This window comes from Haliotis rubra, unplaced genomic scaffold (genome assembly GCF_003918875.1).
Source record: "Haliotis rubra isolate DU_JTF1 unplaced genomic scaffold, ASM391887v1 Scf135, whole genome shotgun sequence".
Classification (NCBI taxonomy): domain Eukaryota; kingdom Metazoa; phylum Mollusca; class Gastropoda; order Lepetellida; family Haliotidae; genus Haliotis; species Haliotis rubra.
Genome location: NW_025765281.1, coordinates 1110050 through 1130108, shown reverse-complemented (window position 1 = coordinate 1130108; position 20059 = coordinate 1110050). Strand labels below are relative to the sequence as shown.

At 39.6% G+C, this 20059-nt stretch overlaps 1 protein-coding gene across 2 annotated transcripts in view; it reads right to left on the bottom strand.

The window, feature by feature from the left end:
• LOC124267943 (core-binding factor subunit beta-like) overlaps positions 1-20059 on the bottom strand; it is a 51442-nt gene that overhangs the window by 18192 nt on the left and 13191 nt on the right. Inside the window, exons 4-6 of one of the 2 annotated variants that reach the window (XM_046702937.1) lie at positions 14720-14836; positions 11543-11662; positions 8690-8808 (exon numbers count right to left, since the gene is read on the bottom strand). In XM_046702937.1, the coding sequence (XP_046558893.1) occupies positions 8690-8808; positions 11543-11662; positions 14720-14836 (356 nt within the window). The remainder of the gene's footprint in view (positions 1-8689; positions 8809-11542; positions 11663-14719; positions 14837-20059) is intronic. The other variant, XM_046702938.1, reaches the window with a different exon arrangement.

Here is a 20059-nt window from a genome sequence, read left to right as displayed (position 1 = left end):
GTGTCAAAAAGCCTTCCCCTATTTGCTTCTGTGGGCATACATCACTTAACATTAGACTACGATCCCATAAAACATTCAGCATGCCTAAATACCCATTTAGATTAAAACTGGTCATTTTGATGTGAATTACAATGGGGTACAACCAAGCCCCAGTTTCAGTCCACGGAGATCACTTCCGTCCCAGAGTTGTAACATAGCCAGAGTGAAAGGCACATATAAATGTTGTCCCAACCTGACCCTGGAGAGGGAGTAAAAATGACAAACACCCTTGACAGACTGAAAGATTCACTCTAAATAGTAAAAGAAAGCTCCCCATAGCTACAGGTTTTCTGTAATTTGTGAAACTAATAATTACAACAATGATGATGCCCTCATCCTTGGTTGTGACTATTGTCAAAGGTATTATCTGGTGCGAGGAGAGCCCCACGGCCCAAGCCCTTCACAATCCATCCTCTCCACGTTCACCTACCCTATCCTTCCCGATCATATGGCCGTCTGCCTGCCCGCCCGCCCGCCCGCTCACTCAACAGAGATACAGAGGGGCTGATTGATTGATTCTATAACTATTATCAGAATTAAATCAAGACTCTATCCTTAAGTGGCAAGTAAATATACGTAGTTGTAGTTAACCAACACATTGTGTCCTATCGTCTGCCCACTGAGGCCCTCAAGACTTGTGGTTTGGCTCTCCAAATCTAAACTTGTCGCGGCCAATTGACGCGGTTCCTGTAGGTTAACATGCTTTAAACTCTCTTTGTAGAATGTCAAAGCTCTGCTATATGGGTATTCTCCCCTTTCTCCTGGTCCACAAAACGTAACATCTCGCCCTGCTCACAATCACTCAGCTCGCTGTGTCAAGTCATTAAATCAATTTACACTCCCGGCTCTAATTGAATCTGAATAAAAGCCATCAGAGGACGAGGCAAAAGAAAAGATGGGCCCACGTCTCAAAAAGCATTCATATGTGAACCATGCACAAAATATTCTAATGAGAATAGGGTAGTTGCAGTGGCTTCTTGCTAGCATAATCTAGCTAGTGACTCATCATCATACCATAGTCTGCCGCAAATAAATTATGCACACTTGTTCAAGAATAAAATCCCCTTTTTCATGTGTTCATCTGTATACGTCTTAGGCAGTCGCGGGAACAAAAGTTTGCGGTTTGCGGCCACAAACCCCCCTTGTGAATGTAAAAGCCACAAGCAAAGTTGAGCTGCGTGTTGAGGTGGTCGATGACGACATGATGGACTAGAGAATCACTCGCAAGCAGGTAGTTGGGCAGATCGCCCCAGGCAACTCACTGGACAAACCTGCTCTTTAAATACCGTGTACTGCTCCAGTAAGTCGAGTCCTTGGGGTGAGGCACTCTGGGTATAAGCACTATTCAAACTAGTGACCCCTGACTATCATACTACAGAGATGTTCTGTGTCAACAAACATCCAGGTCACAGAATTTGCAACATTTTTATTTTAATCCCTGATCTTTCAGTGATGAAGTAATGTCATATTTTTTATCACACTAATGAGTGTGATTTATGCATTTAACTTTTTATTTAACAGACTGATTGCCTTTTAGTATTTATACTTAAATTGTAATTTGGTCATAAATGAAATATTATAGTCTGGGTATATCCATATTATATTTAAAAATGAAGTCATAATGTCCTATCTTATGTTTGAAACTGTATGTTTAATCCAATCTTTTTCAAATTTTCAAATTATTTCCTAGCCTAACATTCCCAAAGACTCCATTTTAAAAATCCCAGATCAGTATGCTTTTGAAACTCACATCTACTCAAGCTAATTCCACAAATACATACATAATGTCAAACAAATGATGATCCTTCATCCTCAATTATCCTTAATCCAAACTCACCTCCAATATCAAACACTTCACATGTTGTAATTAACCCCCATAGACTCCTCTTCCAGATCATTAGTTAATTAGGATCTCTCACCATCCAATAATACATTGGCCTCACCCATGATATAGGTGGATCCAGAGGGGGGTGCCCCCCCTTTGTGCTGAAAGTTTGTTAAATGACCATTGAAACTCGGGTGAAAATGAAGTGTGCACTCCTCCTTTTTTCTCAATAGTGTGCACCCCCCTTTCTCAAAAAGCTGTATCCGCCCCTGCATGACATCTAACTTAATAAGCCACGACCAGAATGGTCAATATAAAGATAGCTGGCTCAGCCTCTTGTCCGCCCCTTCTAAATGATCACAGAGAGATAATGACTGGTCCCTCTCCACACACTGACCCACTGTCGGCAGTCAAAAGACAGACATGTGGGAGGGTTGTTTTCACAAACTGGACACAATACAGGCACCAAACCGTAAAGGAAAGGTCATCTGACCCTTATCTCGTAGACAATCAAACCCGTGACATTTTTTGCTGATTTATTTGACCCCAAACGCCCCTTGATTGATAACGAAAATTGGAAGCCATGAAATTATGAAGATGGGAAAAAGACAACCTTGGTCATCGAGAGGCCATCGTACCATCTGGCCTTGATTAGGTATGGACAGTTGTTGGCTGGAATTACCATTATGTGGTCTTGGGGGGAGCAGTGAAAACATCCATTTCACGCAACTTGGGATAACGTTTTGGGTCTTCTATTCACTGAGGGAAGACAAGGCTATTATGTCCAGCCAGAGTGTATCTCTTAAACAAGACAAGGACAGAAAATCACAAGTGCTGATGACGTGGAGTCCAGAGTTGCTTGCAATTCAAAACCCGGCAATCTTGTACTCGCTAAACAAGCTATGTTATTGGACCAAACACAATATTCAGCCACCATGGCTTCAGCCCCTATCATCATAAAAAAGGCATACAAAAAAAAAAATAACCGAAATCTCTTAATCCGAAACCACTCGTATCACCCATAATGCACTTCAAACAGCCACAAACCTGTCGCAAGCCACATCAAGAATGGATATAGTGTCATTGACCCACGACTTTCAACAACAACTGATAACACTACACAGACTGAAGAGATGAGGGGACAGACTTAAGGTGGAACATTAGATTTGCATTTGTCTTTTAAGGCTTGTGTTTTCACGTATCCTAACAGAGACTCCTTATTTCTCTATCATACATGATTTTACAATAACAAACATGTTATTTCACTGCTCCAATTGTTAGTTGCCCAGTATAACAGAGTTCCTCTATCACAGACTGGTTCACAGCAGTCTATGCATGGCGTCACATTTGTGACCTAATTTTAGCCAATAACCAAGTTAGGATTTCCTATTACTCCCATCTGATATGTTCAAACTAGGAAGACAAAAATAGCTATATTTTGGGATTTTATTTCCAATATCAATTACAAAATGTTATTATTTATTTAAAGAAATTTATCCATTAGTCTTACTCACATAACAAGTTCCCCACACATATTCTGCATTTTGCACACAGTATGCAAGAATATAATTAGTAAAATGCCATCCCCATCCAGAGAGCTAGTGTATCCCTAGTACAATGTCAGTTCCGAATCACAGTAATTAACTAGTCTTCTGACATGTCAATCTTTTATACTGGCTATCTTGACAGAAGATCTGGGGCGAGTCGCCAGTGATAAATTCAAGGCACCATTAGGTAACACGTTGTGACAGAGCAAGGCACAGGCTTGTAATCATCCAAGTTTTTCTTCACAGCGTGAGTTCATTGTCCCGTGACATCACTGGTCACTATTAATTAGAGCAGACACTGTAACTGCCACAAGAACGGATAGAAAACAAACAGATTTTTCCTCCACGGGTGTGACAAAGCGAAACCCCAGGCCTTCATGGGCCAGAGTCTACACTTTCATGATGATTTTTGCTGGAAAATCATTAATTAATCATGGTCAGGAAAAATCAAGCATTCTCTAAATTCATTTAAGTAGTATATATATTTGTGAGGTCCGCTAATAAACTTCCATCTTACAGTTTGTTTGTTTTTTGCTCTGTAAATATCTTCTACATGTTTTTGCATGTTTATATTTATAAAGCAAATCTATCTATCTATCCATCTTCCTCTAGTTATATTATATAATAGCCCCAGATCCATCCATCCATCATACTTCCACTATCCTCTAGTGGACCATCTTTAAACAGACACTCATTTGGAGATGTCAACAAGCTTTACACTTTGAAACTAATCCCTTCCTCACCTAAGAACCATAACATCTGAAGTATGATCCTTGTTCGTGTTCCATAATCAATGATGATAGCTTCTGAATGCTCACAATGCAAGGCTGTTCATGCTAGGAAAACATCGATGATTACAGAAAATGGACATTGTTTGAGTAAAGCCTGAGAGTTGTAGCCTTTTCTACTGAATGACTGTAAGGTTTTATTCCTGGAACAATCCCCCCTTCACAGGCAAGCATGGTTTTGTTGTAGACCTGTTTTCGATCAGGAAAAGTATTCTTCCTCTACAGCTACTTCACGATTGTTTCTCATTCCCGATGGAGAACTGTTATTTACCACCGAACGTTGTATTGTGTGGATGAATGGCTGCGAGTTGAGCTGTGACACCACAGAACTGACTCAACCCTGATTGTGGGATAGTACACAGCCCTTACAGGTGGACTCAAGGCTTCCTCTACTAATTTCTCCCCTCTTAAAATCAGGGCAATTATAGCGGCTATTGATAGGACGGAATACACCTGGGCAACCAACACTGCTCATACATCACAACAAGCCTTTAAGAACTTGTTTCCAATTTTTCTATTTTTTGTTGTCCGTAAATTGTCCAGCCCCCTACTGAGCCTAGCTTGCAACCATGTGCCCTGGTCGGGAATAGTTTGAAATGAAAACCTCGGTAGTCAACTGCCACTTAGACTGAAGGGGACTCTCTCCCATGTGTTTGTCGACCACTGGAACAGGATTGTTGAAGAATTGAAACACTTAATGCAAAGACCCCCTCCTATTCTTTCAAATTTTCCGAGTGATCATGGCAATTTAGATAAATGAATCGCTAAACAAAACATCCAAAATTCACACTAAGGAAGCCACCATATGAAAATTTCATTACAAATTGTTAGTAATCAGGACTGTCTGGCTGAAGCCTTTGTCAGAAATTAGCACTTATTAAATGACAAAACACACAGCATGATTACAATCAGGGACAAACTGTCAGAAATGTCCATTCTTTGAAACCTTTCCTTGCCAGATTTGACCAGCCCTCTTGGTCGGCAATCGGCCCCCTCCCGACCTCCTTGACATAACGTCACAGGGGGTGAGTCAGCTTCACTATGATGACAAGGCACCATTAAGCACCACGATTGTAATGACCATGTACAGCTACAGGAAAATCACAGTGTTTTAAGTCATTAATCAAACCACGGCTATGCTTTCCAGATATCAGCCAGCTATAGGCAGGTGCTGCCATTTTACTCACATTTCTCTAACAATCTCATCCCCATTAATTTCAAACACTCATTTTCTTTACAATTCATTGGTAATTGTTTCCACAAAAGGATAATAATATCTCGTATCCCTCACAAAAAAAGAAAAGAAAAAACTTTTGTTTTATGATAACTATTTTCTCATTTCATTATCTAGCTGTCAAAAATAGTTCCCACATCCATTTCTGACATGTAAAATTATTTTCTCATACAAACTTTACCAAATTACAAATCTCAACAATGCACTACTGCACGCCAAGACCTCTCCCACAATGCTAAGTCCGTAGCAGAGCCAGCCCACCCCTGTATGTTATTTCAAAAACGATGTTTTCCCGTCCCTATTAATCCCTGGCAGTCTCCAGTGTATTAATCTTTTGCTCTAACACGTGCCTCAATTCCACGAAGCCAGTATGAAGACCAACGGCTAGATACGGTCCAGGGGTAGCGATAATTGGGGAAAGCGTGGCCAACCGTGGGCCAAGGGTAAAGCTGCCACAAAGAGTGTGCGCAGCCAAGCACAGGGTCAAGGGGTCATGTTCAACACACACGAGGAACGGGAGGGAGGTATGGGTGGATGGATGGATGGACTACTGGACAAACGGATGGACTGATGGACAGATGATGACTATTTGGAAATATACTACATGACGTAGGTATATAATTATGACTGGCTGGCCTGACAAAGTCACCTCATTACACTTCACGTCTTATGTTTTTTATGCACAGAAGGAATTAGAAATAAATATATATAGATGTCATTCTTGCATAAAAAATATTGATGAATTCCAGGTAAGTGCATACAGGATAAATTTCAAAGTATGTTCCAAGTAGTTTTAAACCAATGCATACTGTAGGAATGATGTTTGATAGTGATAACAGTCATGTCTGACATATTACATGTACACTAAACATATTATGGGAATTAGTTTCCCATTGCATGCAGGTAAAAAATAGCATGATGATTTTGAAAACAGAATTGAATGAAAAATATCTATCAAGACAAGCCAATGAATGTTTTAGAAGCAGTGAAATGTGTCTCACTGGGATGCCTGTTGACGATGGTTGTTTAACAAGGTAATCAGCCAGGTTAACAGCCAAGAGAAATATTTGTAACTATCAAGCTGAGGTCAATACTGATTACATAACAGTGGATTCTGGACAAATATGATATTGATTCAGGTAGCTGGGATATAACTAGCCACATTGGAACGCCTGGCTCTCTGTAAGACTTTTGTAAGATTGTTGGTGATCGTGAGAAAACATATGGTAAGACGTCCAGTCTGGATCTCAATGCTTCCCTGTAGGGGAGGCTGATGTGCACAAGATGGACAACAAGCAGGACACATCTATTGTGTACGTCTGCGTCACTAAAGATTAACAGTATTTTGAAACAGTTGCAACTTTAACCACTGGCCTTAAGTCGAAGTCTAGGAAGATTTCAGTACAGTAAGTTCAGCTAATAGTAACACCTAGGTTTGCCTCCAAATCTAGTGTAAATGATGAGTAGACAATTGTTGGCTCGTAATAAGAATGATACTGATCATAATGTGTAGATATATAATTTAGCCAAACAGAGCTACATAAATATTACCCAAGATTTTCTGCCTCAGCTCCCAGAGCAGTATACAAGCTAACCTACCTGTGGTGAACCTGGAGGTTAACATTACTCTCTCTTGGAAACCACTGAAGGTTTTCGGCACAGATTGCACAAATATTAAACATAACATTAAAATCAAACCCATGACAAGCTGACTCTACTTTACTTGACAAAAGGGTAAAGATATATTTCATCATTCTGACTCAAGTATGTTAATCAAAGTTTAAATGTTTCAGAGTTGCAAAGTTGGTAATAAACGCTGGCTAATACACTCATACAATGTGTACATATATAATTTAGCCAGATTAAACCTTCAGTGGTTTCCAAGAGAGAGTAACGTTAACCTCCAGGTTCACCACAGGTAGGTTAGCTTGTATACTGCTCTGGGAGCTGAGGCAGAAAATCTTGGATAATATTTATGTAGCTCTGTTTCGCTAAATTATATATGAACACATTGAACAGTTTGATGATATTGATTACTGACTGGGCAAATGATTACCTACAATTTAAAATACCTTGTTGACTCTACTTGAACATATTTCACAAAAGTGTACTTAAACTATCAACAGTCCCTCAATGTTCAACTGAAGTGGAAAATAGTCTAAATAAATCTGTTCCTGAAAGGTACTGTCATCAAAGGCCACACATATGCCCTGTCTTATACTGCATTCCTGTGTGACATACACACGTGAGGGGTGGGGGGGTAGCCTAGTGGTTAAAGCATTTGCTCATCACTCCGAACATCAGGGTCCCCTGCTGTGATATTGCTGGAATATTGCTAAAAGCGGCGTAAAAACACACTAACTCACTCACTCACGCCGTACAATGTCCATACTACTCCACACAAGTCAGAGAAAGCCCAGTTCTTTAACATAGCCACCGTTAATATGTCATGCCATGCTTCAAACATATCCAAAAATAACGGATTAATTATAGTTTCCTTTTAGAAATGGCTGTTCTCTTACTTGTAATGGGTAGTATATACACCATGTATTTATTGTTATGACATTATCAAAGTCATGCATTCTGTGTCCCACTAGAAAGCGTCATAATAACTTCCTCTGTGATCGGGTCTCATGAAAGTTCAAAGACACTGGAAATATAAATAAATATACTTTCACTTTTGATTCCCCCCATCCCACCCCACCCCCCATACCAATGTGTTCCAGAGGTGGCTGGCTACACACAAAGTAAAAACAGAAAAAATGGTTGAAATAAAACAACCTTTCAAATGTAAACATCAGACATCAACATAATGCAGAATAACCTTGATAGTTGCATGGAGTATAAATCATGCTTCTGCAAATGGAGGCTTTCAAATTTGAACCCTAGCCTATCTCCCCACAAAACATTTAATATATCCACACCATGATGATGAAGAATTTACCTTGCATCACACATTCGAGTATGTCAAGATTGTATTTCACATCAGAAGCAGTCACTACCAATGAAACAAGTGGGTAAGAAACCCAAAGATAAACTTGTAATGTAAGTTTTACATACCGCATGAAGACATGATCCCTGAGAGAAAAGTCAATACGTTATAAACAGGATGAATATAAGAGAGACAAGGAAAGAAACAGTGAGATGAACAAGGAGCAATGAGGATGCATCAGTGGTCTACCATGGATGATGACTGTGTACACAAAACAGGACACAAGTAATCCAAACAAAAAGTGCGATTCGAAGAACCTCTTACTTTGTATGTATCCGAAAATCTTTCTCGGACCTCTGTGTTCTGTGGCGAGGGAATCCATTCTGCGACGAGGGTGTTTGATAATAGTCCCCAGTCTGAGGTCTAACGAGCATTTGTCTCTCCTGCCGAGCAAAACAGGGAACAATCAGAAATGCTCCAATTCTTTGGATTTTTGGTTCATATTTTAACAAATTCTTTTGGTACTGTAATCAATTCTGGATGAAAAAAATTGTTCAAAATGCTAGGTAGACCATTGATGCATAGATTTTTACAAGTTTTTAAATATTGAAAGTTGAAGATAGAAAGGCAACTACATTTTCTAAAGAGTTTGAAATGCAAACTTACCCGTGAAATGTTAACTTCTCTACCATATGTTGGTTACAATGAAAAGGCAGATTTTCACAAACCTACTTAAATAAAGATAGGAGATCCTTATTCTGTTAAATTTTAAAGATATTCCCCAAAACAAGTCCACTTGAGGACTTTTTTAAACATTCTATAGCCACTCCCACTAACACAAACATTAGAAAATCTCCAACAGAAGACATTGGAAGCAATTCCTGTTGAAGACCTCTATGTCCCAAATGAAAGTGCATTATGTCAACACGTTTCGATCTCTATTTACTTAATGCACAAAACTGTGCAAATAAGATTATACAAGTTTGTCAAGACATCCTATAAAGGTCACTCTAAACAAATAATCTTTTAAAGAAAAACAACAAACTGGCAAGAGTGTTTCTTTGTTGTAAAATTAAATTGTGTGATATTTATAAACATTCCACAGACTTCTTTATACTTGAGTGTTGGTGGGGAGCAGGTCCTGAGTATACCATACAACTAACATACCTAAACAACAAGTGTTCTACCCCAACTGAAGCAAATAGTCCATTCCTTGTCATCTTCCTCAACACTAATACAGCCCACCCCTGCCCATCCCTTCAAGCTGAACAAATCCCCCCAGCTCTACAACATAATCCCATACCATCCCACTTTCCCCAACCCCTCACCAGCCCTCCTCAAATCTACCCACTTTTCTGGACTGGTTAGAAACAAAGACAGACCCCCAAAGACACAACCCCAAACCAAGAATGTATGAACACTCTACAGCTTGCCCCTTAACAAAACACACAGCCACACATCTAACAAAAGTCTCTTTTTGAACACCTGTCTGTCCATGGCTAATAAATTCTTTAACATGAAAGAATCCAAATGTCCCATTTCAAGGAAAACAAAGAGGTTTTAACATAAGCATTCATCAATCCAGCTGTATGTGGGATCAGGAATTCAACTTTCAGCCTTGCTGTTGAAAAATTCCCTCCAGAAAAGCTGTGAAAGTTGAGCTATGGAGGGAGTCCCTATGTAGTTATGTGGGGCTAATTGAATCAATGGATGATAGTCTAGGGGGAGGTAACTCTAAGTTACTGTTAGAACTTATTGATTTTTTTAACAAGCTGAGAGGCAGTTGAAGCTTGTTGCTTCTGAGCCCTGGGTGACAGTGTAAGAGGTTACAGAAGGTGAAGGCACTTCACAGGATCTCAAAGTATTCACAGACATGCAAAAAGAAGAAGGCTAACTACAAATAAACAAAACAAAGCCAACATACAACATATTTGTTTTAATTATAAACAGAAATGTGTAACAAGTGCAGCATTTGTCCTATTACAGTCTCTAAATCAGGTTTAAAACCTGTTGAAAGTTTCTACATATGTACAAATTAAGGCTAAGGATAAACTGTTTAATCTTTAACAGTGAACAACCAATATATATCTCTTAAAGATAACTAGATCACATGTTTGTTTATTAACATTTCAGTCCAAACTTCCAGATTCTGAAGCCGCTTTGACTAGACACAATTCCCTGAACAACATATGTTCATAAATAAATTTCTGAAGCAAGGGTTGGTTTGATCTAACAGACTATTCAGTGACTGTTAAACTTTCATAAAATGCTAACGTGGGTAAAAAAAACAGGAAATACCTTTACTTGCTGTTTTTATGAGCAAAATCAATAAAAGAATGCACAAACAACAGCTGTTTGATGAAAGAAAACAAAAATATACAAATAAACAAGCATGGCCATGCAATACAATCAGATACAACATGGTTGCACAAGCTCAAGTCACATGCACTGGCATATAGACTGGCATACAAACACAATATCACATACAGAAAATAAACAAAAACACAAAATACAACATAATCTAAAACAATAAGAGACTGGAAGGGCCTGGGGGACATCAGACTGGTGGCAAGTTTCATCACCATCAGATGTACTCACACAATGAGCATATAGGCTTTTGCTTCCTTCTATGGAGTCTAAGCCAATCTTTCATGAGGGACAGTCTGGCATTGTTGAGGAGAAATCAGGTTTTTTTCCCTCTTAATTAATACAAGTAGGCAATACATGTATGGTGGACAATAATGACGACAAGCCATGCCTGCATGTCCCCTATGACTTGTTACCTGGTTGGGTTAAGTCTGCAGCCTCAAGTACACCCATACCTCCTTAGCCATTATGTCATAGGACGGAAGCTATGGCCGATACACCCTAAATTCCTTCACACCCCACAGTTAAGTCAGTGCCACTGGCTAGCGAATCAATACGTCAATACCTCTCAGAACCTACTACAGGTGACCACTGATGTCATGAGGACCTGTTGGGCTGATTGTGGACCTGCACTTCACATGGCTGGGTCTGTGTTGGGTTTTAAAGGGACAGGGAGTTTTTCAGCTCTCCCAGAACTTAGGCTATCACAACAGTGTATGTATGTTTGCGGTTCGGTCACAGTCAGGAGTTTTGACGTGAGGGTGACTTTTGGTTACCCACTTCAGATATACAGAGTAAAGCCTCAACTACCTCTGCCTCCGACTCTGCCTGCCTCTCTTGGTCTTGGCGGTACTGCCGCTGACGTTCCTCAAACTCCCGCAACCGGCGATTGTATTGGTCGATTTGCTCTCTCAGTATTGCGTCTTCAACCTGCAAATGAAGCAGAGATGTCGTCACCTGCATGCAGTCAGTAGGACAATACAATCAAGTGTGTGCATTCTCAAATCTCATCAAGGGTTTATTAGTCATTTTGGGCAATTTGTGTCAGATTTTGGTAAGGGTTTGTCAGGTGATCAGTGGAGAGGCAGCTGTCATCAGAGCCACACTCACAGAGCAAGGGGTCAACTGTATGGGACTCTTGTCAACACATCCTAACAGTGGCTCCACAGCCAATCTACAAGCCCATGTCTACACAGATTTCCTTTTTCCCTGGAAACTGCGCCATCACCTGCACGACTGTATGTAATTAAACAAATCTGGAATTGGCAAATTATGAGCAAAGTTGGTTGTGTGATTAAGTGAGGTTAAGACAGCTGAAAGTGGGGTAGTGTCTCCACAATGCCAAGCTGAGGGGTGGCAACGAAGAATAGACCAAAAATGAGAAAAAATATTATCAGCTGCCTTGCTTAGAGAACTAACAAAGCCAGTTTTAATTGGTCGAGGTAGCATAATGAGTGTGCAGGCCCCAAAGCTTGGCTGCATATGGTTGCTAGAGGAACATTTGCCCAAACAGATTATAAGGACTCTATCCATAAAGGTGGGAAACTTGTGGACAGCTGAGCTACACCAAGCTTCCACACTCAGCTATTGATTTTTTTCTTTGTCTTTTTGTTCCCATTGTCTGGGAAAAGTTTAATTTTCTTGTTTTGGCAGCCCCAAGTTATGAATTTTATGAGCAGTGTTTGGTAAGACAGCCATCTGACTGCCATGGGTAGCAGGCATGTGCAAGCCCTGCCGACAAGTAAGAGGCATCTGCAAGACTTGCACTTTTTCCTCTCCTAGTCTTTGTCTCCATTGTCTTTGACAGTTAGCTGCCTAGGGGTGGCAGATGGGCAGAGAGTGAGGGTCAAAATGCACAAGTAATTGAGTAAGAAGAAGGGGAGAAGGGCCCCTGCACTTCCCAGTAATACATGGAACACTAGCATAGGGCTTGCCAGCCACCCCAACCAATCTTTTCCCTCTTAGAGCTACTGTGACACCCTCTTAACGCAACATATGGCTTAATTAAAAGCTTCTATGTGAAGTGAAGGAAGGGAGGGGCAGTGGGATGGGAGGGGGGCCTGATTTGGCCAACCTGTCTTTCCCCAACACCCTAACCCCCTTCCCTCTCTCAACCCATCTGTTTTTGGCCCAGACAACAGCAAACCCTATGCAATCATTGGGAACATTGGTATGATGACCCCCTATTTGAGAAGGCTGTTTCCCATGTCTCCCCCCCCACCCTACATTGTCACCCCTAATTGTGGCTTTGGGCTGGCACTATTGGATCACATATTGGTCTAATAAACCCATCACTCTCCCTCATCTCCAATATTGCACTTTTTGCTAGAAAATTGAAAAGTTTTGACTCAAATTTCACAGATTTCCTGGCCAATTTGTGGCAAAACAAATTATACATGTTTTGACAGAATTCCAAGCCATAAATGTGCCTGAGTCTTAATTTGACTGGCAGAAGTCCTACTATGAAATTACAATCACCACATATGGATAGAAGACTTACCCTTTTATTAAACCCTGAATTTCAAATTATTCTAATGGGACCAAAATTCTTGTGAAATTCACTAAAGGTCACATGTGAAAGCACCCTGGTTTAGCTTATGGTGGAACATAATGTCTCATAAAGCCTGACATTAAAATTCTTTGTGCAATTTAAATTTTACAAGCCATATGTCAGTGGTTTTTGAATGGTGATAGCTGTCAAGTCTGCAGTAAGGCTACTCAGACCTGCAGACAGACTCTCTAATACTTTATGGCTTTCCTGGCAGACAGTCTTTAATAAAAAAAAACAGACTTTTCTCACTTTGGGAACAAATGTACCATAATTATCCAAGAGCGCCAACCTGCAGTTTTATTGCTTTTGTAGCAAATTACACCCAAAGATTACTTGAAATGGCTCTTTGACAGTTTCTATAAGTTGCTCATAGAACTTGGTACAAAGTTAATTGGACCATATTTAGAACCAAAATGTCTTAAGAGATCTCAGGGATGATTAAGTAGGATCCTGGAAGGGACTAACACTTGATTCTTTGTTTAAAATGAAAAATACTTCAAATGTGCTTCAAATAATTAATCATCTGTCATTTTTTGGAAACTGGCATTGTTTTCTCATTATGTGCTTAATGTACCTAATCTAGGTGCACAATGACCTGATTGAATGTTTCTGGTGATATCTGAAACTTGGTACACAAGGCACCAACTCAATCAGCCCCTCACTTCCACTGAATTTGAATCTGGTGAATGGTTCAAATTATATGTGATTTTTCTATCTCCCAAAACTGAAGAGTTCCAAATTCTGGCCACCATCTTGGCTTCTTGACACCCTGGCACAGATATTGTTGAGGCATATGTCAGTCACTTATGAAGCCTTTGGCTTGATATTGTGATACAAGTAAGGTCTACTGGCCAAACAGCATGTGGATGGTTACCTTTCTTCACTCATCACATATTGCAATATGTCACTTCATCAGTTAAAGGGGAAAACATCAACATAGCAATCTTATCAGCCAGGATCCAATTTATACTGAAATATTCGTCCAGTTTACCCCTAATTAGGCAACTAATTGCTGGGATATTGAGTTTTATAAACATCTACACAATGCAACATTTTATTTAATTAAAACTCCAAAAATGAGCATGAAAACAGTGAAAAAAATATACAAAATTAAGAATATCCTGATTATAACTATTTGTACTAAGCAACAACATAATCACTTTGGACAGAATGCTGTCAGATTTAATTCATGATTAAACATGCTTCACAGAATTACTTGCATCTGAAGCATCAACCTGTCTGTTGATTTAGCGTTTAATTGGGATTTGCATACGACAATACCTTAACCAGTTACTGAACACTCTCAATGTACTTTACTGATCAACTGTAATGACAGCAAAATACGAATGCGTAGGTATATCTTTCCACATATAAAGGTGTCTCTTTTATCAATGGAAACCTGAATAAAATCAAAGGTGTTATAAGACTGGGAGTACCTCTGCCCTATCGTCGTCGAACTCTAAACACCCGATACCATCAAGTCTTTGAAGGTCGATCCATCCTCGCCACACCACACATACACCGTTCATGATAAACTGGGACTTCAAATGCACCTGAAACATCATATATGACACATTAAGAAAATATTCTTTAAAATATCAAAATGAACATGTTCCTACAAACCCATAAGACATGAGCATCTGGTGCAACGTTCACATATTAAATCCAGACATAAAAAGTGGGCAATTTTTGGGTGTAAACATGCCATGATAATTTCAGATTATGTATAAAGTCCATATTAGTAATTAGTTCTGAGAATTTCATTAGGATTTTTTCATCAAAAGTTATACAACCCGGGACCACAGATTATAATATTACATCCTTCATGTTCCTTTCTTCCCTTTTACAAACAACATTTTTTATGGCACAACATCATATAATCATCTTCCTTTGTCATCAAGTCCATGTTGAACTTTATCATAATCATGCACTATTAGGCAGAAAACAAAATTAAACCTTTCAGCATTTCAATGAAAATTAGAAACAAGCGATCCACAATTAAAGAACAGTTATCCCCATAATGTTATCAGGAGCAGACTTGTCTTTCAAACATTTCATTCTGCGCCACCTCATGCTCTGAGACACTAATTAAATCAGTTGAAAACAAAATGTTGAAGAATTAGATAGGACTTGGTGGCATGTGGGACGGACGCTCTCAGTAGTCGCGACCAAGATCAACATCGCAAATGTTTCCACCTCCACGCTAACCAACCACGCGTCTAGGGAATTCTGGGAGAAGACCACGACTTTACAAAGCCACCAAGTCCCCACAAAGCAATTTTTGGGTCCATCTGGGATTTTCTCAATTTTTAGTTAAACCACAATTTCTGATCATTGTCCCCTATCTAATCTGCATAGGACAATAACAGTGTGTTGAAGTCATCGCGTCACCAAGATTGGAGTATGTGGTTAGGGGGGGTGTGCGATCTTGCCGCTTGCACAATGTCATGGTTTCATCAGCATGATGACTTCTTTCTTGTGTGTAACCACAAGAATCGGAGGCCGATACACCACAAATCTTCCCCCTTCTGAGATTGGATATGGAAATGGAGTTTGATCTTGGAGAATCAAAGTCTATGATATCATGACATCGTTTGTAGATTCTATTTCTTCAACATGTACTCAAAATATAAAAGCCATTTGTCACAACATGTTTTGGTAACTTTCATACTTTACAGTTTGATGAACCTGATTTTTATCTGGACTTAGCCTATCCCCTCAGTCATTAAAAAGATGTCATTATTCTGCAAAAGAGCAAGGGTTCTATCTACTTCAAAACCCAAAAGCTGAAATAATTGCTATAATACAGTACGTATCTTTGCATTTTAAGTGCTAACAAGGGTACTGCTGTATAGATATATGTTATCCAAAGGTCAACGATCCTTTTACCACCAATACCATTTACAAAGTACTGTTTACATACTACTCTACAACAAATGACACAGCAAGGTAAATCAAATTAGATATTGTATAAAGTTTTATATTTTGTTTCTTTTTATAATACTTGAAGTGATTTATTAGAACCGTAAAATTCCCTTCAACTCAAAAAACACCCATATTTGTGACACTGAAATGACTAATCGCAACCACTGATTAAAATCAGTGTGTATGTTTTTGTGTTTGTTGTTAAACATTGACAATGTATACAAACAATTAGTCAGCGTGCTATCACATAGGTGACATTGCTCAATAGTTTATCTCAGTCACTTATAGATTGTACTATGTGGTGATGTGGTATCAACAACGTGGTATCACACTGACACACATCGTAACAGCACATACAAGGGGCAATGGGTGATTGTCTTATCAAACCTGTAGTGGTCACTTAGTTTGGCGGTCTCATTCAATAGGTTACACTGTCTGAGTCTGTTGATGTTTCAAGGCTGTGAGAACGATGCACCTTACACTCATGTCAATGAATACATACTGGAAAGTTGTTTATCTTAAGATAAACATTTCAAGATAAACACAACCAGACTCATCACATAGCAGTGTCATTGTTTACTGTTCCAACTGCCATTATGATAACAATTATGATTCTGTTTATAATCAATGTTCATGACTACTAGGGAAGTACTATGTATTAAATCACTACCAAAAATGATGAAGACAATTCATTCACACCCCTATCCTGTTCTAGATCTGTTAAAGAAGGTCCATGGGCTATTGGAAACACTCCTCAGTATTCTATGCTTGCAACATGTAAGTGGTCAGGGTTGGGGTGAATGCTTGCCATCATACCCTCCACAACACAGGGGGCGGTGGGGTAGCCTAGTGGTTGAAGCGTTGGCTCGTCACGCCGAAGACCCGGGTTCGAATCCCCACATGGGTACAATGTGTGAAGCCCATTTCTGGTGTTCCCCGCCGTGATGTTGCTGGAATATTGCTAAAAGCGGCGTAAAACCAAACTCAGTCAGTCCACAGCACAAGTCTCTGCTTATAATATCAGTACTAGTTTCCCTGATCCAGGTTTCATTATTTACAAGATGCTATCATGAAATTTTAAGAACGAAAAAACAAACACATTGTTCCTGCATCAACAGCAGTTTCAAAAACCTGACATGAATGTCTTTCCTTAGTGTGAACATTTTCCACATGGATTAAAGTGTCCCATATGTGGATAAAGGCTAGGCCCAGTAACTAGTACAGGATACAACTTAGGGCCTCCACTCCCACCACCATGTCCACCAACCCCCACCCCTAACCCTATGCAGTGTCACCACCCTACTTCACTCCTATTCAAACCATCAAGGAAATGGCCTCAGATCTATTTCTTCAAAACCACATTTGTAAGTGCAAACACATTTTCACTTGTTCACACATACGCACTCTAGACTTTGCCCTTGAGCAAATGCACTTTGTACCTATAATGATTGGGAAAGTCCTTGTCAGTACTACCATGTGACAGACATTGTTATAGTAGCGTATAGCACAGTTCGTCATGTCGTATCAGTTGTCAAGTAGCCAAGGTCAGCCGAGCTGGTGAATGTGTCCATGCAAGCGCTGTTTGCTAACACTTTGACATACTTCTCGTAACAGAATGACATTACAGCAAGATACCCCATTAGTCACAGAGTACCACCAGCATATATCTTCCTGGTTACCATGTTTCTGGTGTAAGCGGATCACATGCTTAGCAGATATCCGCTGGCAACAGACATCATTTTACCGGTTACAATACTCAATGATCTAAATACATTCGAGGGGACTGAATATAATGTGACATATCCCCTTAACTACAGTGAATAGGCAAAACATCTTCATGTATCTATTAACTGTTCATATCAACTACACCTATACATGTACTTGTGCTGAGAGTTGGTACATAGGTTCATATGTATATTACATACATATATATTATAACTGATAGAAGTAAATGGTAAAAGATCCAGTTGATCATGTCTTGCTCAGAACCTGCTCTAACCCCTAAATCTCCACATGGAGGAAAGGATGGGTTGCTGGGGAAGTTTTAATTCAGACTTCGGATGGGAAAACAAAAATGGATTACTGGATTACTATATCAACTCAGAATTCCCACAGGGGTTTGAGGTCGAGTTTAATCAGCAAATAAGCATCAATCCATATTCGTTCCTTCAATGAATATTGTGTAATACATGATTTTTAATTTTAGTAATATATTTTAGAAGAACAATGTACACAAATAGCAGATGAATTCAGTAGTTATTAGGCAGCCTAAATTCTCCATAAGATAATAAATATACCATTATAAAATTCATGAGTGGAAGAGATGAGAGCACATCCATCCATGTGTGTAAGAACACTGGTTATCTTAAAGGCCGAGTATGATGAAAGGCTTGCATCATCATGTTTATCACTTATCTAAATGAAATGCCCATCCCCCAGGAGATTACATTGTTCCAGTATCAAGGTAACACAAGGTATAACAATGGCATGTCTGTGTGTATCATCTCCATTTAGAAGCAAAAACATTGTTCTAGAAACAATACATGTCTACTTGAGGCTGCTGCTTCATACATGTATGTCCAGGCAGGTAGGAGGACTGATCTACATGATATATATACATATGATAATGACATACAACCACACAAACCTATTATCAAATACTGGGTCAGTGTTGGATACACTGACAACAAAACACGGTATACATTCTGCCATTATCTGTGTAGCACAGTGTGTCAAATTGTACAGCATTATCTACACTCTTATCAGTCAGTATAAGTATATCTGAAGAGGCATGTTTATACACATCCTAAGCTCCTAGCTGTACCTGGGTACATATCTTGATTGTGAAATACAAGTTCTTCGGTCTATATTTTGAAACAGATCTGAACATTAAATCCATAGGTAGAAAATATGAAATTTGTGTAACCTACAGTCAATTATATAATCATAACAGTCATTCAATTCCTATACACTACTTCGAAACAAGTAACATTCATGAACCAGGGCACCCCCTTCTGCGCCCTCATATCACCCCCTTCTGCGCCCTCATAACACCCCCCTTCTGTACCCTCAAGACACCAGTTCCCCATTGTAAGGCAGTATCTACCATCAACCACTAAATACACCACCATTGTTCTGTTAAACAAGTGCAGGTACAAATCATCACACAAGTCCAAACACCTGCAAGAGATGACCACTCCCAAAACAAGAGTACAACAGGCATGGATTTAAGCTACCTGTCAGAGATCTACTGACTAGGCTGGACTAGACAAAACACAGCCGAGTAACATGTGCTTGTATCAGCCTGGATCAGATTACTGTCCCACTTGCTGCTATCCTCTTACACCAAAATCCTACAACATCCTACTCAGTAAGATACTTTTATAGCTTGAGCCCTTCCTTAAGTTAACCTTGCCATGTGCCGTCCATTGAGTGTCCAAAGCCCATCTCACTCCCTGCTTCACATTCCATGGCCCACCGTCATGGCTTGTAGGGTTTGACCTAGTTTACTTTGTGGGGGCGGGGGCAGGGCTTTCCCATGTAGGTCACATGATCATCTGGGTCACATGACATGGTAGGCATGTGACCAGTCAGCTGATTGAATGACAAATGACCAGTAAGGTCAAACGGTACACACAAGGAAATGGTGTGTAAATTTAGCATGATGATATACGCTGGTTAATACCAGTCAGGAAACGGTTGAGTCTCATATATCATTAGAAACTTACATTGTGGTTAGCTCTAAAATGTTGGAGGTTCATTTAGTGCAAATATGTACAAATAATACAGATTTGATGATGTAATAGTTGGCTTTTATCTACACAAACAAACAGACATACCAGTACATAAAA